The following is a 22200-nucleotide window of genomic DNA, read 5'->3' on the forward strand; positions in this document are numbered from 1 at the left end:
AGCAACAGCGTGCAATGGGCTTTGCAGCATTCGCGGGCTTCCCCATGGTGCAGGGCGCCATTGACTGCACGCATGTGGCTTTGCGGGCACCTCTGGAGAATGCCGAGGATTACCGCAACCGGAAGGGCTACCATTCGCTCAACGTCCAGCTGGTGTGTGACCACAGGCAGCTCATCCTAGCTGTCAATGCCCGCTTTCCAGGCAGCAGCCACGATGCCTTCATCCTGCGACAGACTTCTGTGGCAGACATGTTCCAGGCCCAGCCTCACCCACGAGGGTGGCTTATCGGGGATAAAGGCTATCCTTTGTGTACCTGGCTGATGACCCCGCTCCGTGCGCCCAGCACCCCTTCTGAAGAGGAATACAACGAAAGCCATCAAGCGACCAGGAACATCATCGAACAAACAATCGGCGTCCTGAAGCAACGGTTCCGCTGTCTGCATCGTTCCGGTGGAGCCCTACAATATTCGCCGGAGCGAGTCTCCCATTTTGTGGTCGTTTGCTGCATGCTGCACAACCTGGCTATCCGCAGGACTCAGCCACTGCCACCAGAGATTGGAGGACCACCTGAGGAGGAGGAGGAGGAGGAGGACCAGCACAGGAGGGAGGCAGAAAGTGCAAGGGCCGCCCGTCGCCGGCTTATTGAACGTCGCTTCAAGGCCCCCTCTCAGGGAATGGCTTGTGCCAATGTCAGCAGATGAATGTAGCCGCTCCACAAGCCCTCAGCCGAGCAGGGCAACCAGGACTTGACAAAAAAACCATGCACAGTGCAATTTAAGAACAATAATTTATTGCAAACCTCTGCCCTTCCCACATTACAACCTCATGTGGAGAAGCCCCCGCAAAAACACAAAACTACCAGTCTCGGCCTTACAAAAAGAAAGAAAGACACCAGTCTCGGCCTTACAAAAACACAACTACACCAATCTCGGCCTTAAAAAAACACAACTACACCAATCTCGGCCTTACAAAAAGCACCAGGCATTTGTGCAGAGCTTCTACTTTTTGCCCTGCGAGGGCGATGCCTTTCGCATCCTTGCCTGGCCCCTGCCCGCCCTGCAGCTCCTCCTCAATGGGAGCCCAGTGGCTGCAGCAAGGCTGGGGGAAGGCTGCTGAGGGTCAGATGGCGAGACGGCAGATGCCCTTGGGGGTCGGCCTGCACCAGCTCTGACCTTGGAGGGGCCGGTTGCTGACTGCTCCAACTCTGCCTGGGCGGCAGCAGTCTGTCCAGCGGCTCGTGGCAGCTGCAATGGCGGAGTGGCAGTGTCGGCTGCAGGAATGGTGCCAACCTGGCAGATCGCAGGTGCTCGCTGGTCGCCTGAGACATTGGCACTCGCACGGGCCAGCACTGCAGCATGCGCAGCAAACAGCTGAAGAACAGACTGCTGGGCTGCTGCTGCGCGGCGGGTGCCCTGGCGATGCCTGGCTGATCCAGCGAGGGTGGCAGCAGTTAGTGCCCGTGTGGCCCTGGTCTGTGTCCGCGTGACCACAGCCAGTGAATGGACGGCATGACTGAGCACTTGGCTCGAAGCCGCCTGTGCTGCCGCAAAGTCCTGTAGACTCCTGGCCTGTGCTGCTCCAAATTGCTGCACACTCCTTGACAAAGACTCAATGGAGTCAGGCATCCTTGCCACTGCAGCCATGAGCTCATTGTGCCTGCGCTCAGCCTGGACGGCCATTTCCTCCAGGAGCCGCACCTCCTCTGCGCTGACCATCGCAGGACTGGAGGCCGCACTCACTCTCTGGGGAGAAGTGCACCGAGCTTCCCCACCCCTCCCGCGTTGCTGCAGGCCACTGGGCCCCGGAGCTTCACTCTCCTCCCACCCTTCCCCCCGGCTCCCCTCCAGGGAAGACGTGTCCCCTTCATCGCCATGGGCTGGCGCGGCTGAGGGTGGCGCTGATGGGCCGGCTTCCTCTTCCTCCTCCTCTAATTCGGAAGCGCTGACAGTGGCAGCTTGAGGGCCCGCCTCCTCACCTGGCGATTCACCATCTGAAAGCAGGAAGGCACAAGAGTAGCTTTAGAGTGAGGACAGGGCGGCAGCGAGGGAGGCATGAGTGCTGCCATTCACTGCATTGGTCGGACGGTGGCAAAGGATGCTGATCTGAGGCGCAAGTGGAATGAGAGAGGTCAAAAAGGTGATGCCCTTACCATTGGTGCCCAGAACAGGGTCGACATCTCCACTGGCGACGGGGCCAATCAGCCAGCCTGCTATAATGCGCTCCACACGCTGGTCGAGGTCGGAGAGCTCTTTGACGTCAGGACGGCCTCCCCCGGTCTCAGATCGTTTCCGCTGGTTGTACGCCACCTTGGCCTGCAAGAGAAAGGACGGCCTCTAAGTACAGTGTGAAGCCCTGATCTTGTCTGCAATGCCTCCCATGGTCGAATAGCTTGACCAGTGTGAAGCCCTGATCTTGTCTGCACTGCCTCCCATGGTCGAATAGCTTGTACAGTGTGTAAAGTGCTGAATGTGCAAGTGATTTTCATGACAGTCCCATGGCTGCTGGATGAGGGCTGGCCATTAGGGCTTTCAGGTCCCTTTGCCCATAAAGTGAGGTGCACATGCAGGGATGAGGAGGACACTGGAAAGGGTACTCACCCTGACAACCCGAGTGAGGTCGTTGAACTTCTTCCGGCATTGCACAGGAGTCCTGGCAACCACGCTGTTGGAAGACACCCTGTTGGAGACCTCCCTCCAGGCTTTCCGGTAGGCGCTGGGCAGCGGCCTCTTGCCACCTTCTGGGAACAGAACATGGCGCCTGCGCTCCACTCCGCCAACCAGCAGCCTCAGGTCACCGTCGCTGAAGCGCTGCGCTCTCTCCCTGGCCTTCTCCATAGCCCTGGGCGTTGTGCAGATGAAGCTGATGTGGTCAGGCCTAGGTTGAGGGCTGCAGTGTGCAGGGCATGGCAGGCAAACAAATCGACCCTCCTCCTTTAAGAGCTGACCGGCGCCAGAGTGTCTGCCGTCAATCAACAACTCGCCGCACCGGCGCTGCGCCCGGCCTCGGGGGTATCGCTCAGCACCGCCGGCTTAGCGCCTAAAGATAGTCGTGCATCGCCTGTTTTAGCGCAGCAGCAACCTCTTGGGGCGATGCGACTGAATATCGGCGAAGGTGGCGCGGCTTTGCGCCGGGCGCAAACTTTAGCGTCCGCCCGACTTTACTGCCCCAAAAGTGGCTATACTGAATTTCTAGGCCTACCTTTTTTGTTTCCAGCCACGAAATTTGACAGCGGAGCAAAAGATTCTCTGGTAACGACCAATCAAATGTAGCGACCCATTCATTCAGAATATGTGAAAAGTGAAACTTTCTCTCCATTGTGCAGTGCGGACTCTAAACAGGAATGCTTTATCTTTCGCTGGATTATTCCGTAAAGCTAATATTGAATTTGTTCCTGATTATCGAAGAAGCGAGTCCCCTGAAGTTCTCTCCATGGCAGGTAAAGGTCCGCAATGGTAAGAAAACTCTATAACACCATATGATACAGGATAACATATGGAAAATATTCCATGATAACCAACCACATAATCCATTAACAAGAAGTTCCAGGTGGGTTACATCACAGTTGGATTAACATGAAATATTTCCACATATGACATAAAAGTTTTGTGAAACTGGAGCTCTGTTGATATTTGTAAATAGCTAATATGTTTATTTTTGATGAGATCCTGGTTTCTCTGAAGAGTTTTGTCCAATATGACAAGTGTGGGATCAAATCTCTGCTGTTACAGCACATTGCTGATCCATTGCAGCCTTCATGTTGGTGGAATCAGTGGCTATTCACTGGCTCACTGGACTGTTTAATGGCATAAACCATATTCCACAATAATTGTACAGATGGTTCATTTGTAAACTGCAGAAATGTATATGTGATGCTGATTATATTTTAGGGAAAGTTACATTTATTTCAAAAACCCGAGCACATTTTCAGTTTCTATAGAAATTAAAAGGTTGAATGTGAGTAGATGGGTTAAAGTGGAGGGATAGTAAAGTAATGTTTAAAATATGGTCTCATCAGCTCCTGAGAAAAAACCTGGATGATGAAGCAAGCTGGATGGACTGAATTCCTTCTTTTGTTTCTAATTCTTACATTTTTCTGTTATTACTGCTCAGGAGTGGGTAACTCAGGAAATACTGAGCATGTGCAGCAGATGAGTGAGCATCTTACACAGTATTACTTTGTTCATTGAAGACGACACAGGCAGCTGTTGGTGCTGTGATGGGAATGGTAAACAGCCTATAGGGCAGACAGTGAGGTGTGGAGCGGGACCGTAGCTGTCACTCCAGGGACAGGCCCGTGTACTGAGCTTACAGCGGCCTGAGCCCAAATATCACCCACCGTCAGACCCCACATCAGTATCATTAGCACGGTCACACGCCTCACTGAGTCTTTGAAGAACCGGGCATTACAACGTCTAGGTGGGACAGTAAGCTGCGAGGAGAACACAAAGATCCTGCAAAGGGATATAGATAGACTCAGTGGGGTCGATTTTAACTCAGGTGCGGGCAATTGTCGAGTTCCCCGAATTTCGTGATTCCCACATGAATCTAAATGGATGTGTGAGATTGATGCAATTTTAACTCAATTGGCCAATTGATTTCCAACGTGTGGGAAGCCTTTGCAAAGGGGTTTTTCATGACTGCAAGTCCCCTCCAATGACGTCATCATTGCTGCTGCATTTAAGGTCCACAGCAAGCCTTGCTTCCTCTGCAGTCTTCCAAGCTTTCCCCTTATGATGGCACAGGAGCCTGCAGGAGCAATGGCCAGTGGGAGGGCAAGAGCTGCACCTAAATTTGATGAGGCATCACTGCAGGCATTGTTGGATGGGGCTAGGGCCCACAGGGAGGTCCTGTTCCCTTCTTCAGGGAGGAATAGGCCTCCCAGTCAGACCAAGGCTGTGTGGCTACAGGTGGCTGGGGAAGTCAACTCCTTGGGGCTCACATGGCGCACCTGGATGCAGTGCAGGAAAAGATTCCATGACCTTCATCGCACTGGAAATGTAAGTATGAAATTTCCATCACCCTCAATCTGATCCCCATTGCCTTTCCTCACCAGCACTGTTTTAGCAATCTCTTCCTCCACATCCCACTTGACACTCACATCCATGCACCTTTAACCATTCCCTCTCTATGCTCACATTCACCTAACTATTCCACCATGCAGCCCTCACACTCCCTCTCACTCTGATGCTTTGAACACAACTGACAACACACAGGGAGGGCCCTTGGTCTTGCAACCTCACTCCATCTTTGTCTCCTTCTAAGTATCTATGCTATGCAATCTCTACACTCACTCCTTCATTCTTGCTCAACCTCCACTTGTCTCCCTCATTGCAGGAGAAGAGAGCTCACAATAGGAGAGAGCGAGCCAAGACAGGAAGAGGGCCACCCTCATTAGCCCAGCTCACCCCCTGGGAGGAATCCGTCCTGGAGATTGTCAGGGCTGATACAGATGTGGAAGTTGGGGAAGGACAGACAGGTGCACCCCCGCAAGCTGGTGACAGAATAGTTTCCATCTCTCTCATTGACATTGCATGAGTCGCTGATAATGATTCTGAAGCTACATCATATGGACTTATGATCATCTGCAAAATGCAATGTGCATGTAACCTTGGCATCACATCTCTAACTTTTTCCTTGACACCCCCACAGGACCATCGAGAGCCCCCGTCCCCACTGTGCAGGAGGAAGAGCCTGAGATTCCAGACTCCTCAGAGGAATCTGCAACCTCTGAGGACTCAGCGTCAGCAGAAATAAGTGCACCCAGCACCAACGCAGACACTCACACCTCAGGGGGACCTTTGGGACATAGAGTAGTGTTGTCACCTTGTGTATCACAGCTCACAAGTGAGCATCAGCAGATTGTGGAAACAGGGACAGCAGTGGAGAGTCCTCGTCGGAGGGCGCAGGACTCTGCCAGCACGGCTCAGCTGCATGTTGACCCTCTGCCTCTGGGTCCATCAATAAGATCAGAGGTGATGGAACTCCATGCACAGATGCAGGAGTCTCTGGCAGGTTTTGTCTCCAGGGTCGCTGCGAGTGTGGGGCGAATGGAGGAGTCCATAGCAAACATGAGCAGAGCCTTTGTGGAGTCAGTGGCGCATGAACGCATGAACACGGAAAGGGTGGCTACCTACGTGGAAATGATTGCTGCCTCCATGGTAAGGCTGGCTACGGTAGAGGAGAGGAGGGCTACGGCCATGGAGGAGGTTCGTCGCCAGGGTATGGAAAACATGGTGAGTGTTCAGAATAGAATGACATCTCTTGAGGAGCAATGGGCATCTACTGAAAAGAGGAACCAGACCTTCATGGAAGTCCTTCTGAGTAGGACTGCCATTGCAGATACGGGTCCCCATGGCCCCCCTGATGTGCAGCAAGGTGCTGTCAAGCCACTTGCAGGCGTGGAGGGGGAGCTGACCCATGAGAGGGAGGTTGGTGGCAGGCCTCAAAGAAGTGGGGGTTCCTCTCCAAGCACTCACACTTTCATGCCACTGCAGAGCCCTCGGTCAGAGCCCCGCCGGAGTCCACACCCAAGTGAGATAGGAGTCTCAACCCTGGCACAGCCGCAGGAGCAGCAGACTGCTGGCTAACCCTCACAGGCTTGCCACCCCAGAGGACGCCCGGCAAAGGTGTCGAGACAGGAGCTGCAGGAAAGTGAGCAAGGGGCCTCCACATCTGCTGAAGCCACAGGGGAACCACTACGTAGGAGCACGCGTAAGAGGAAAATAAAGCACACATAGTCACAAGGGTCATCACTTGGATGAAATGTTGTGTATATTGTAAAAATGCCATCAGTTGGTTCTTGTGCATAAAAATTCTGATGGCAACTGTTTCAGTTCTGGCGTGTGTCATTTCGCGAATGGGGCTTTCACATTGAGGGCTTAGGATTACTTGCAGTTGTCAGGATGCTGGTCATATAGCTAGGAATCCGGAGGGTTTGGCCATTGTCGATGCTCAGGTAAGAAGCTGCAAGGCAAAAGAGTTTGATTTACTAGGCTAAGCAAATCTAGCCAGGATGAGTGCGTTCCTTGCATCCCAGGCAGCAATATTCTCGCGTAATGCTGCCGCTGGTTGATGGGCCTCTGCAGGATGCTCGTTTTTGCCCTCCTCCTCCTCCTCATCATCATCATCATCTGAGGAGGGTATGTGAGGAGCCACTTGGTCCTCAGGAATCTGCAAGTTACGACGCTGTGCCATGTTGTGGAGTGCACAGCAAACCACGACGATTCTGGAGACCCTGGCTGCTGAGTACTGTAGGGCTCATAGATCCCTGAAGGCAGCAGAATAGGTGGATAAGGTGGTTAAAAAGGCATATGGGATACTTGCCTTCATTAGCCGAGGCATAGAATATAAGAGCGGGGAGGTTATGATGGAGCTGTACAAAATGCTGGTTAGGCCACAGCTGGAATACTGTGTGCAGTTCTGGTCACCACACTATAGGAAGGATGTGATTGCTTTGGAGAGGGTGCAGAGGAGATTCACCAGGATGATACCTGGGCTGGAGCGCTTCAGCTATGAAGAAAGACTGGACAGGCTGGGGTTGTTTTCCTTGGAGCAGAGAAGGCTGAGGGGGGACCTGATTGAGGTGTACAAAATTATGAAGGGCATAGATAGGGTAGATAGAAAGGAACTTTTTCCCTTAGTAGAGGGGTCAATAACAAGGGGGCATAGATTCAAGGTAAGGGGCAGGAGGTTTAGAGGGGATTTGAGGAAGAACTTTTTCACCCAGAGGGTGGTTGGAATCTGGAACTCACTGCCTGAAAGGGTGGTAGAGGCAGGAACCCTCACAACATTCAAGAAGCATTTGGATGAGCACTTGAAATGCCATAGCATACAAGGCTACGGACCAAATGCTGGAAAATGGGATTAGATTAGACAGGGCTTGATGGCCGGTGCGGACGCGATGGGCCGAAGGGCCTCTTTCTGTGCTGTAGAACTCTATGACTCTATGACTCTATGGATCCACCTGATCTATCCAGGCATCTGAAGCGCCTCTTCAGCAAGCCGATGGTTTGCTCGATTATGGATCTGGTGGAAATGTGGCTGGAGTTGTAGCGCTCCTCAGCTTCGTTGGCTGGCCTCCTCAACGGCGTCATTAGCCAAGTCCTCAGGGGACAGCCATTGTCTCCAAATAGCCATCCGTGAAGTTGGTCTAGCAGCCTGAATAGCGGAGGCACACTAGACTGGCGCAGTATGAAGGAGTCATGGCAACTGCCAGGGTACTTGGCACAAACATGCAAAATCTCCTTCTTGTGGTCACCCACCAGCTGAACGTTAAGGGAGTGGAAGCCCTTGCGGTTGACAAAAATACCTGGATTGTGATGGGGAGCCCTAAGGGCCACATGTGTGCAGTCAATGACGCCCTGCACCCTTGGAAAGTCTGCCAGATGAGCTAATCCAACCGCTCACGCTGTCACATTTGCGCGATCCCTGGTGAAATGGATGTGATTGTGTGCAAGGGCAAAGAGGGCATCGGTTACCTGCATGATGCAAGTGTGTGCGGCTGACTGGGAGATGCCGCTGATGTCTGCTGATGAACCCTGGAATGAGCCTGAGGCCACAAAGTTGAGTGCGGTGGTGACTTTGCTGGCCACTGGTAAGGAGTGTCCACCTGGTCCTCTGGGCAGCAGGTCTTGCTGTATCATTGCGCAGATGTCAGTCACTACCTGTCACGAAAGTCGGAGCCGCCTTTGGCACTGCTGCTCAGTCATGTTGAGGTAGCTGACCCTGTGTCTGTAGACCTTGTTTGTGGGGTATCTCCTGCACCGACGGGCTTCCATGCGCTGGCCCCTTCTGGCCTGTGCTGCCTCAGGTGGGTGAGCAGCAGCCTGTCGTTCCTGCTGCTGCTGCTGTTGCTGGTGCTGCTGTTGTTCCTGGTTCTGCTGCTGCCGCGCCTGGTGCTGGAGTTCCTTTAATGCCATGAAGGAAGGAGAAAAATGGCTCCCATGCTTCTGGTATATGCCTCCGTTGAGGAAGTGCTGAGTGACGGTGGCGAGAGGGGTTTCCCAGGAGTTCACACTGGAGATGTATGTGAGGCTCCAACCTTCCACAGGTGTGGTTAAGCCTGGTAAAAGTTGCCCCAGGCCTGAAACAACAAAGCCCTGCCACTTGCAAATGATGACTGATCAAATCTCCTCTTTAATGGTTGACCTGCAGCTGATAGTCAGCAAGCCAATAGTGCTCACGCCAGGTTTCACAGGCGTGATCCCCACCAGGCGTGTTTTACGTGGGAAAAGGGTTAAAAATGCAAGGGCCTGTTAAAGTGGCATTATAAAGGCCAATTATTGCTGATTAAGGGCCTTAAAAACCAGTCCCGCCTGTTGGAGGCGGGACTGATTCGGGACCATCAGACATGCCTGGGTTAAAATGGCTCGGGGTCGGGAACCAGGCGGGCGATTGGGGGTCCCGCCCACCAGTTTTAGTGATTTTAACCCCCCCGCGCCTCAAAGCCCGCCTCAGGCTCAGTTAAAATCGACCCCAGTGAGTGGGCAGTAAGGTGGCCGATGGCGTATAATGTGTGGAAATGTGAGGTTATTCATTCTGGTAGGAAGAATAGAAAAACAGAATATTTTTTAAATGGTGAGAAACTTTTAAATGTTGGTGTTCAGAGATTTGGATGTCCTCGTGCAAGGAACACAGAAAGTTAGCATGCAGGTACAGCAAGCAATAAGGAAGGCAAATGGCATGTTGGCCTTTATTGCAAGGGGTTTGGAGTATAAGAGTAAAGAAGTCTTGCTACAATTGTATAGGGTCTTGGTGAGACCACACCTGGAGTACTGTGCACAGTTTTGGTCTCCTTATCTAAGGAAGGATATATTTGCCTTGGAGGCGCTGCAACTCGCCAAGGCTTCTTCGGTAGCACCTCTACCACCTAGAAGGACAAGGGCAGCAGACGCATGGGAACACCACCAGCTCCAAGTTCCTGTTCAAGTCACACACCATCCTGACTTGGAAGTATTTCGCCGTTCCTTCATCATCGCTGAGTCAAAATCCAAGAAATCTCTCCCTAACAGCACTGTGGGAGTACCTTCACCACAGGGACTGCAGCGGTTCAAGAAGGCGGCTCACCACCACCTTCTCAAGGGAAATTAGGGATGGGCAATAAATGTTGGCATTGCCAGCGACGCCCACATCCCATGAACGAATAAAAAAAAAGGTTCACAAGATTGATTCCTGGGATGAGAGGGTTGTCCTATGATGAGATTGTGTAGAATGGGCCGAAACTCTCTGGAGTTTAGAAGAATGAGAGGTGATCTCATTGAAACATACAAGATTCTGAAGGGGATTGACAGGGTAGATGCTGAGAGGTTGTTTCCCCTGGCTGGAGTGTCTAGAACTAGGGGCATAGTCTCAGGATAAGGGGTAGGCCATTTAAGAATGAGATGAGGAGGAATTTCTTCATTCAGATGGTTGTGAATCTTTGGAATTCTCTGCCCCAGAGGGCTGCGGATGCTGAGTTTTTGAGTATATTCAAGGCTGAGATAGATAGATTTTTGGACTCTAGGGGAATCAAGGGATATGGGGATAGTGCGGGAAAGTGGAGTTGAGGATGATTACCAGCCTTGATCTTATTGAATGGCAGAGCAGGCTAGAGGGGCCGTATGGCCTAATCCTGCTCCTATTTCTTATGTTCTTAGGGGGAAAAATTCAGTATCGCCCCGTTTGGTGCGCCATTATCGGCCATGTGCAAAGTTTAGCGCCTAGCACTAATTATCGCCTCCAATGGAAAACTTGTCTTTTATCGCCCCTGGAGGTGATTGGAGCACTACATCAGGCGCTTCACAGCTGTCTTAAGGCGCAAAGGCCGAGGAGCGAGGCGCTACCTCAGTGTGCTGGTGAAGCAAGGAAGGGAAAATCAAAATGAACCTGCAAACTGCTGCTCAGTACCCAAAACTCCTTCACACAGCGTTGAATCTCTCCAGAAGTCTCTCTCTCTCTCTCTCAGAATGCATAGTGCAAAAGTGTCACCAACAAAAAAAGGCAGGAAGTGGCTGCCTTTAAATAGCGCTCCCCCAGTCCCTTTCTGACTGCAAAACGCTCCCCTCAACCTGTCGTTGCTAGCGGCAGGCGGTAAGGCAGGGGGCACCACTCCATATCCGGTCTGGGGAGCTACCGGGGCGTTGCGCAGTCGACTGATGTCACAATCTGCCGGCGCAGGAGATCATGGCGATAGTGTTTAGCGCCACCGCAAAATGTCCAGTTAATTTTGCGAGCGGCACAAATATCGCCACGCCCGGGCGCTAGTTGCTTTGCGCTCCATTAGCGCCCTCTTAAGGCACTAACAGGAGGCGCAAACAACTGAATTTCTCCCCCTTAAATTCTTAATTTTGTTTAAAATACAATAATTCCGCTCTTTCCTGATACTGAAAAATCACCCACCCGAAATTCAAGAGGAGTACCCAAACATAGCAATGAGGTGAGAACAGGTAGGATTTTTTTTAAAGTTTTTTCTAAAGCATTTTCAGATGCAGTAATATTATTTTTGTAAAGAGCTGTGACCTGTTAGAGATTAAATAAAGCTACTAATGAGGTTTATAAACCAACTGTTGATCTATATTGGTGTATGTTTGAGAAAAATAGCAACTCATGATTTCCTACCAAAGCTCATGATTTCGAAGAGTTTGTCTCATGATTTATGAGATGGTGGGGTTTGCATTCATGTCATTGCTGCTATTAAAAAAAATCAAACTCCAGTCAAACAATTAATTTACTCAGAATTATTTCTACTAATTGCTTACCTTTTGATACCAGTCATTCAAAGGAGTGTCTTCAAACAGTTCAGTGAGATTCAAGGGTAGAAGGACGACATTACTTATTGAGGAAAGCAAAGGGATGCCAGCATACTCAGCCTGTGGATACTGTGATAAGTTGCCACTGAATCCCTTCATAAAGTAATAGACACGTTTGTCTGGGTTTAAACGAGCAGCAGACTCCACTGAACACATTGCCAATGGTGCTGGCTCCACTTTGTCAGTCGTCTCCACAAATATAATCCCAGGTTTTATGGTTGGGTTTGAAAGATTTGGGTCAGCTTTATCTTTCATCTGGGATATTTCCAAGATGTAGTTTTGAATAGACTGATAGGTGTCCAGATTCCGGTATCTATACATCATCCCACAAATTGCAATCGTGAGGATAAAGGGAAACGCCTTATACAGGGAAACCATGGTGTGGTGCTGAGATGTTTCTTCACAGGCTCCTGTGAAACATAAATTTGAAGGATTTTTTTAGTAATGAAGCACATTACTATTGATGCTTGTACTGAACTCAATCAGCGTTTATTTATTTTCATAAAACACATATAACAATCACGTCATTGACGGCAGCAAAAATGCTGGCAAATCATATTCTTCGAGCACATAAGATGGGTGAGAGAGAGAAACCAGGAAATTATAGATCTGCTAGTCTAACATCTGTTCTGCAGATCCTTGTGAGACACCCCAAAATTGCACCGATCCTTGTGGGTCACCACTTGTGAGGGTGCCAGTCAGTTCCTTCAGTAACCCCTAGATGGCACCTTCACTGGTTGGTTTCCCTTTGCCAAATTGTTACTTGTTTACTTAACTGCCTTTTATCTGGTTTATTGGTTTCACCTGTTTTTGCTTGTATTTAAGTTGTGTGGTTTCTTCCCTCTGGGCTCAGGCCTCACAAGGTGCTGTGTCTTGACTAGGTGCTCAGTTTTGGACAAGCCGGTTGCCCTGTGGTAGCTTGTCTTGAGCTCAGTTTGGACAAGCCGGTTGCCTCATGGTAGCTTGTCTTGAGTTCCTATCTTGACTAGCCATTTGCTTATGTGGTAGCTTGTCTTGAGCTCCAATGTTTTGTAACTGTTTACCTGTGTGATTCTAGTAAAGTACTGTTATTTAAGACTGCATATCTGCTTCTCGCCTCGTCTGTCTGCACTTGGGTCCAGAACCAGCCTCGCCCGGACAGCACGGCCCCGTGTCTACACGGCCCCGTGACAGCCACCCTGACACCACTAGTCACTTCCTTCCAGTTTGAGAACATGCCCATTATCCCTACTCCTTGGGCAGAATTTTAATGGGGCAGAATTTTAATGGGGCAGGCAGGTTAGGGCTGGAGGTCACCGGGGTTGGGGGGGTGACCGGTGAGGGTGGGGGTGGGTGAGAGTTAGAGTGGGTGACCGGGGGGTGGGATCTGCCTCAGAGCCTGATTTGAATGGGAAGCCCGTGTGTCCAACCCGCAGCTAGCCAGATTGAGAGGTTGGTTGGATCCGTGTGGGTTGGCCTGCAGCACTAGGCCGCACAGAGCAAGGAGGGAGGGATCATGTGCAAGCCGGGGTCAGCCAGAGGAGCAGTGGGGGTGGGTTCTGAAAAGATCGCGGGAGTGCCGGAGGAGCAATGTGGGGGGAGTCCAGAACATCAGGAACGCAGGCCGGGATCAGCACGATGGGGGGCTGGGTGATGGGTGAGAATCAGGGGCTGGGAGGAGCTCGTGAGTGGTCTGAAGGGATCAGGGGCCGGGAGCAGTGTGATAAGGTGGGGCAGAGGAGCGGGGGGGAAGGGCTTGTGGGGGAATTGTAGTCCTTGAGGTAGGCCTGGGGGGAATGCAGAGGCCTGGGGGGTGATCGGAGGTGTCGTGGGGGTTTCTCCGATCACGGGGGTGGGTAGGCAGGGACCCTGGATTCATGAGGTCAGTGTAAACGCACTTTCCTCCTGGATGCAGCAGTTTTTGCCTTGCATTAGTTGGTGGGTTTCACAAGGTATTAAAGACAAAATAGAGGTTAAAGAAGAGGCTTCCAGCCTCATTATAATATTTAAATAGACAACCCGCCTGCTGGCAGCAGATTCTCTGCCCCCCACTCCCCCGCCCTGCCTCCATTAAAAACAGAAGTGGGTGGGTTGGAGGCGGGTTCAGGTTGGGTTTCACATTTTTAGCACTTTAACTGACCCCACACCTCCAACCTGTTGGCATATGGAACTCGGTTAATTCAGCTTCTGAAAGGTGTTCATGTTTAGTTCATTCAATATAGGAGAAAAATGTGGTTGGCATCATTAGAGAGAGAGAGAGATACAGATTTCACTTAACAATAGCTGGTGTTCACAACCAACTGGCCTTGGATATGTTTACCATAGCAAGGACAAGACATCTTACATGAAAGGTTGTTGATGCAAAATGTAGACTTGTGTATCTGTACATTGCAGTAGCCAGAGACTACCATAATTGGGCAATGCCAGCTCCAGCATGATAAGGAAACAGTGTATAAATATAGCTTTTTCCTTTGTTCAAGCAGCATGAAAAGGGACCTATGCCTAGGTTCATGTTCTCTATCTGTAACTGTACTCCACTTGTAAATTGCTTTTTATACTGAAGTTAAAGAATATAATGATTATAACCAGATGTCTGAATTTGTTACAACTCAAGTGAACAACAGAAGTTTCTTTAAGCCAACATTGGTGAGCCGAGCGAAGGACGTGATCTTGTTGTTGTTTGAAAACCGGGGGCATTGAGAAGGGACTGAAGTCCATCCTCAACCATCAGGAACTCAATCGCAAATGAGCTCTGGGTCAGGAGTTAGCCTACTTTCACCAATGACAAACCAAGGCAATGCAGCAGGACTCAGGTTAAAAGAACACATACATGTGTGAGAGTATTCAATTTGATAAGCGGGTATAGCAGATACAAACTTATATAGTGTTTGATCATGAAAGTGGCTGAAGGACCACTGTACTATAGTCCTCAATCTCTTAAAGGCATCATAGAAAGGGGGAACTTGTTGTAAGTGGGGAAATTGGAGACTGATTGACATGATCTTGTCATTCATGTGGAAATAACTTATGAAATGATACTGGGCGGCCTGCTGGTGGCGCTGTCCAGGGAGAGTATAAATACTCGGGCATGGGCCCAGCTTGCTCAGGACATTCTTTAACAGGAAGTAGTGAAGGACACAACTAGATCTCCATGTTGAAAAACAGTTGATTAAAGCCTTGTTTAATACTCAGACCAAGTGCCTAGTAGTTTTCTTACATCACTGATCACCTCCAATAAAGTGTGCAAGTTTTAAATGGTACAAAGACTGAGGGAATAAAATAAAAAAGATGGCATTTGTTTGTTTGGGTATGTTTTCTTCAATTTACGTGAAGTGACATAATGGCGCCTGAAAAAGTTTTGATCCAGCTTCTTATAAACCTACAAAGAAGTTAACCCTATCCACTGACAGCTGTTTTCTTAATTCAGCAAGGAAGCACTTTTGTATTGCTGGATGTAAATTTATATGGGGCATTATTAAATTTCAGTTTCTTAGTTTAGTGGGTATTCCCACACGGTGACAGAAGGAAATTATGAATTGTCAAATTAAGCAGAGCCACAATGAATTTTCACTTCAGGGTCAGGTTGGGTGCGTGTGAGTCATGTCTTTAGTGGATAGCCCTTGTCACCAAGCAGCCAGCAGGATCATCTTCCTATGGTTGCAGACGAGCTACACATTGAGGGAGTAGAAGCCCTTGCGGTTCACAAACACTCCTGGGTGATGTGGGGGTGCCCCGATGTCCACATGTGTGCAGTCCATGACACCCTGCACCTGTGGGATGCCAGCCAGAGCTGCAAAGCCAAGTGCCCGCTCAGTAATATTGGCTTCAGCACTGGAAAAAATCACAGAATTGGCTGTCTTGTTAAACATTACATCGGTGACCTGGGTGATGCATCACTCACTTTTTTACTTTAAAATTCCCCCCTTTGTCTTCTACCGCCTAACCAATCTCCTAACGAGATGAATAATTTGCCTTCAATTCCTTGAGCTTTCATTTGAGCTAACATCTTCATATACGAAGGCTTATCGAATGCTTCTGGAAGTCCATATAACATCCATAGACATTCCCCTGTCTACTACTGTAATTACTTCCTCAAAAAATTCAATTGGTTCGTTGGACGTGACCTACATTTATAATTCCATGTTGGCTCTCTCTAATCAGCTCAAATTTATCTAAGTGCTCAATCACTCTGTCCTTAAATATAGATTCCAATAATATCCCCGCAACAGATTTTAAACTAACAGGTCTATAATTTACTGGTTTCCCTTTTACACCTTTCTTAAATAATTGAGTTACATTTGCAATTTTCCAATCTAAAGGTACAATTCCTGAATCGAGAGCGCTTTGGAAGATTATGGCTGAAGCATCTGCAATTTCCTCACCTACTTCCTTTAAAACCTTGGGTTTAAAATCCTGGGGATTTGTCAGTCTTTAGTCCCATTATTTTTTCTAATACTGTTTTCTTGCTTACGTTAACTTTAGTGAGTCCCAGTCCTTGATTCATTATTAATTCCCTGGAATATCAGGTATATTATCCTCTTCCTCTACTGTGAAGACTGACACAAAGTAATCATTCAACAAGTCTGCCATTTTATCATTTTCATTTGCAATATTAGCCCCATCTGTTTATAAAGGGCCCATATTACCCTTGACTATCATTTTCTTCTAATATATTTGGAAAAACCTCTTGTGTTAATCTTGATTGCCCTCACAAGTTTCTTTTCATATTCCCTTTTTGCAGCTCTGACGATCTTTTTTGTTTTCCTTTGCTGTTGTTTATATCTATCCCAGTCCCTGGATCTACATTATTCTTTGCAATTTTATGTGCTCTTTCCTTTAGTTTTATGTTATTTCTCACCTCTTTTGTCGACCACAGCTGTTTTATTTGTTAAGTGGAGCTCTTTCGCTTTAAGGGTGTACATTGGTCCTGAATTAAGCTCAATTCTTTTTGGAACACCTCCCTCTGTTCATCTGTAATTTTACCCGATAACAATTTTAAGAACATAAGAACATAAGAAATAGGAGCAGGAGTAGGCCAATCGGCTCCTCGAGCCTGCTCCGCCATTCAATAAGATAATGGCTGATATGATCCTAACCGCCAATCTACTATCACAGAACCATCTCCTGAATCTAACAGAATTAGACACATGAAATAGGAGCAGGATCAGGCTACACGGCCCCTGGGCCCGCTCCGCTACCCACAGGGCCATGACCAATCCGAACTTAGACTCATGTCCAAATTCCTGCCCGCTCCCCGTAACCCTTAATTCCCTTTACTTCTAGGAAACTGTCTATTTCTGTTTTAAATTTATGTAATGATGTAGCTTCTACAGCTTTTTGGGGCAGCATATTCCATGGACCTACCACCCTCTGAGTGAAGTAGTTCCTCCTCATCTCAGTTTTGAAAGAGCAGCCCCTTATTCTAAGACTATGCCCCCTAGTTCTAGTTTCACCCATCATCGGGAACATCCTCCCCGCATCCACCCGATCCAACCCCTTCACAATCTTAGATGTTTCAATAAGATCGCCTCTCATTCTTCTGAACTCCAATGAGTAGAGTCCCAATCTACTCAACCTCTCCTCACATGTCCATCCCCTCATCCCCGGGATTAACCGAGTGAACCTTCTTTGTACTGACTCGAGAGCAAGTATGTCTTTTCTTAAGTATGGACACCAAAACTGTATGCAGTATTCCAGGTGCGGTCTCACCAATACCTTGTACAACTGAAGCAATACCTCCCTATTTTTATATTCTATCCCCCTAGCAATGAAAGCCAACATTCCATTGGCCTTCTTAATCACTTGCTGCACCTGCATACTAACCTTTTGAGTTTCGTGCACCAGGACCCCCAGATCCCTTTGTACTTCAGTACTTTCCAGTTTCTTGCCATTAAGATAATAACTTGCTCTACGATTTTTCCTGCCAAAGTGCATAACCTCACACTTTCCAGTATTGTATTCCATCTGCCAAATCTCTGCCCACTTACTTAGCCTGTCTATGTCCCCTTGCAGGTTTTTTATGTCCTCCTCACTCACTACTTTCCCTCCCATCTTAGTATCATCTGCAAACTTTGATATGTTATACTCGGTCCCCTCCTCCAAATCGTTAATATAGATTGTAAAGAGTTGGGGACCCAGCACTGACCCCTGCGGAACACCACTTGTTACTGATTGCCAGTCTGAGAATGAACCATCTATCCCAACTCTCTGCCTTCTGTTAGATAGCCAATCCTCTATCCATGCCAGAATATTACCCCCAATCCTGTGATTTTTTATCTTAAGCCATAATCTTTTGTGTGGCATCTTGTCAAATGCCTTTTGGAAGTCTAAATACACTACGTCCACTGGTTCCCCTTTATCCACCCTATATGTTACTTCCTCAAAGAATTCCAGCAAATTTGTCAAACATGACTTCCCCTTCATAAAGCCATGCTGACTTTGTCCCATTAAATTATGTTTATCCAAATGTCCTGTTACTGTCTCCTTAATAATCGACTCCAAAATTTTACCTACCACAGATGTTAGGCTAACCGGTCTATAGTTTCCAGCCTTCTGTCTACTGCCCTTTTTAAATAAGGGTGTTACATTAGCAGTTTTCCAGTCTGCCGGGACCTTTGCTGAGTCCAGGGAGTTTTGGAAAATTATTACCAATGCATCCACAATCCCTACCGCCACTTCCCTCAAGACCCTAGGATGTAAGCCATCAGGTCCAGGTGATTTATCCGCCTTGATTCCCATTATTTTACCGAGTACCACTTCCTTAGTGATTTTGATCATGTTTAGCTCCTCCCCGCCATAGCCCCCTGTTTGTCCAGTGTTGGGATATTCTTAGTGTCCTCTACTGTAAAGACTGATACAAAATATTCATTCAGTGTTTTTGCCATCTCCATATTTCCCACCATTAATTTCCTGGTCTCATCCTCTAAGGGACCAACATTTACTTTAGCCACCCTTTTTCTTTTTATATAACTATAAAAACTCTTACTATCTGTTTTTATATTTTTTGCTAATTTACTTTCATAATCTATCTTCCCTTTCTTAATCAATCTTTTTGTTATTTTTTGCTGTCTTTTAAAGTTTTCCCAATCCTCTATCCTCCCACTAGATTTGGCTACCTTATATGCCCTTGTTTTTAGTCGAATATTATCCTTAATTTCTTTACTTAGCCACGGATGGCTGTCTTTTCTTTTACACCCTTTTCTTCTCAGTGGAATATATTTTTTTTGGAAGTTGTAAAATAACTCCTTAAATGTACACCAGCATAATAAGGCGCCATGCTGACCAAATCATCAAGTCATCCGAAAAGGGACAACCTACACCACCACGCTATACATCTAACGATGAAGTAGAGATACCCATATCTACCTCCGATCCGGTGATACTGGAACCCGATGAACCCGACACTGGCCTTCAAGCCGAATCAGCCTTGCCAGAAGAACCTACTACACCACCAGAAACTACTACACCCCCGAGGCGTTATCTGGACCGAGTCAGGAAGCCTCCTGAGAGACTAACTTATAATTAATTAATACAGCAATGTATATTATTTTGCATATAACATGTAATTAATAATTACTTAAAATATGATGTACTGGTTAGCTAGAAGGGGAGGAATTGTGGTGTATGTGCCTTTAAGAGCAATTGTGGTGTATGTGCCTTTAAGAGCCCCAGGTGTGCGTAATGCCGGTAATTGCCACTTGGGCTATATAAGCCTGTGTATTGTGTATATCCTTTAGAATCCCCCCAGACTTGCGTAGTAAATACCTATGAACCAACTCCTGTCTTCAGTGTCTTTATCTACACACGGACACTACAGTGGCGACGAAGTGGAAACGGACTTACCTGCAATTCGGCAGCACCTCAAGGACATCGATTCCTCCAGCGTCCAGAAGACTCAAGGAAGTTATAGAAACTGTGGTTTCACCAGCTGGCCAAGCTGGTGGCAGGTACTGCGCTAATCCTTCCTGGGCGTCAGGCTGGGGCTCCAGCATCGGGCTCTACAGCTGAGACAGGCAGCGAAATCGGAGGCAAGCAATAACGGACTGGGAGGGTGCACTCGGGAGACGGCCGGCGTGGCAAGCAGGTCAGCGTTTAGACCTCCGTCGGGAACGAGTCTCCAACAGTGAATAAACGGAAACCACAGTAAAACAGCGTTGTTATCGGTAGCAGCGGCGGGAAAGCGCAGGAAGCGCCATATCGTTGCTACAGAGAGAAAAAAAAAAAGCGCGGGAAGCGCCATATCTTTTTTTTGAAATGCCTAAGTCTGGCAATATTGATGCTTTTGATAACGAAACAGAGCCTAACTTTGGCAATATTGATGTTTTTGATAACAAGATAGAGAATTGGACCACATATGTAGAAAGAGTGGAGGTGTTTTGCACCGCAAATGGAATAAAAGATGAAGAAAAAGCTTCAGTGCTTCTGGATCTAATGGGCGCAGAAACATACAAGCTGTTACGCAACTTAATCACTCCAGCCGAACCGATGCACAAGAATTTTGAGGAGATTGTTGATACCCTACACTGCCAATTCGAGGCAGGACTGTCAGATTCTCTGCAAGACAAATTCATCTGCGATCCCCTAAGTGTAGAAACACAAAAAAAGGTATCTTCTGGAAAAGATTTAACACTGGACAAGGCTTTCAGTGCAATAGGAGCGGCAAAGATAAAGCAAAGGCCACAGGACTTCGGCGCCCATGAAATGACACGGGGTTTCAAGAGATGTTATCGCTGCGGCAGATCCAACCATGACCAGAGGGATTGCTGGTTCAAAGAAAAAGCATGCAGGCGATGCGGAAAGATGGGACACATTCCACGTGTATGCCGATCTGAAAATAAAAAATCCACTAACGGGAAAAGAATCAATGAGGAAAAGCACAGAAAGGTACAAATGATGACAGACAGTAGTTCCAAAGACCAAAAGAGCGATAGCGACTCCGGGAACAAGAGACTAAGCTCTCTCAAATTACATAATGTAATTGCCAATGAAGATTACCAGACCATTTGGGTTACCCTCATAATAGCAGGGTCCCCAGTTAAAATGGAGCTAGATACAGGATCAGCTCTAACCGTAATAAATCGACGAGATTACGAGAGGCTATTTTCGCATATACCTCTAAAAGACACATCCATTATCTTAAAAACATATACGGGGCAGAAAGTATACCCCAAAGGAAAAATAAAGGTGCCTGTGGTATACAATGGCAAAGAAATACAAAAGTTGTATTTATACATTCTACAAGATGGTGGTCCACCGTTGTTGGGACGTGAATGGATAAGGAAGATACGTTTAGACTGGCACTCCATTCAGGCACTGACGGTGACCAGTAAGGAAAAAAACAAGGATGACATCATACCTGAACGATTAAAAGACATCTTGGCCAACGCCAAAGAAGTGTTTCAAGAGAAACTAGGAACCTTGAAAGGCATCACCGCCTCAATAAAAGTGGAAGATGCAGCAATTCCAAAATTTTTTAAGGCAAGACCGGTGCCATACGCAATACGTCCGGCAGTCGAGGCAGAGCTGGAGAATTTGGAAAAGGCAGGCATATTATCCAAAATAGATTGGAGCGAATGGGCAACACCCATCGTTCCAGTCATGAAAAAAGCATTGAAAAATAACTCTGAGGAACAGAGAAAAATTCGCATCTGTGGGGACTTTAAGGTGACTGTAAACCCGGTCCTTCACACGGTACAGTATCCTCTTCCGAGGATAGAAGATATTTTCGCCTCACTATCCGGAGGAAAACGTTTCACAAAAATTGACTTGGCACAGGCATATCTACAGATGGAGGTTGAGGAGACCTCTAAAAAGTATCTCACAATAAACACACACAAAGGCCTGTACCAGTACAATCGACTGGTTTTTGGAGTAGCATCAGCTCCAGCTATCTGGCAAAGAGCTATGGAGCAAGTCCTGCAAGGGATTCCGGGGACTCAGTGTTACCTAGACGACATCCTTATAACAGGAGAAAACGACAACGAGCACCTTGCCAATTTGGAGCAGGTGCTCACTAGGCTGAAAGAACGGGGCCTACGAGCAAATCGCCCCAAGTGCGAATTTTTCCAAAATCAGATATCATATTGTGGCCACATAATTAATAAGGAAGGGTTGCATAAGTCACCTGAAAAAATTGAAGCAGTTATAAAAGCCCCAGCACCTGAAAATGTTTCACAATTGAGGTCATTCCTGGGATTAATAAATTACTATCATAAATTTTTACCGAACTTATCAACTATTCTACACCCTTTTAATGATCTTCTACACACAGGAGTGATTTGGAAATGGAACGAAGACTGTAAACGTGCCTTCCATAAATGTAAAGACTTAATCACATCCGAGAAAGTTTTGGCTCATTACAACCCATCACTACCAATCAGACTGGTGTGCGATGCATCCCCTTACGGCATAGGAGCGGTATTGTCCCATAGATTCC

General features: G+C 47.8%; 1 protein-coding gene across 1 annotated transcript in view; it reads right to left on the minus strand.

Moving 5' to 3' along the window:
* Positions 1 to 22200, minus strand: part of LOC147116033 (uncharacterized) — a 140260-nt gene that overhangs the window by 107908 nt on the left and 10152 nt on the right. The window contains exons 2-4 of the mRNA XM_085991994.1: positions 11736 to 12196; positions 2150 to 2312; positions 1825 to 1990 (exon numbers count right to left, since the gene is read on the minus strand). Of these exons, the coding sequence (XP_085848120.1) occupies positions 1825 to 1990; positions 2150 to 2312; positions 11736 to 12164 (758 nt within the window). The 5' untranslated portion in view covers positions 12165 to 12196. The remainder of the gene's footprint in view (positions 1 to 1824; positions 1991 to 2149; positions 2313 to 11735; positions 12197 to 22200) is intronic.

Source organism: Somniosus microcephalus, chromosome 6 (genome assembly GCF_052327205.1).
Source record: "Somniosus microcephalus isolate GS21.2 chromosome 6, FLI_Smic_1.0, whole genome shotgun sequence".
Lineage (NCBI taxonomy): Eukaryota > Metazoa > Chordata > Chondrichthyes > Squaliformes > Somniosidae > Somniosus > Somniosus microcephalus.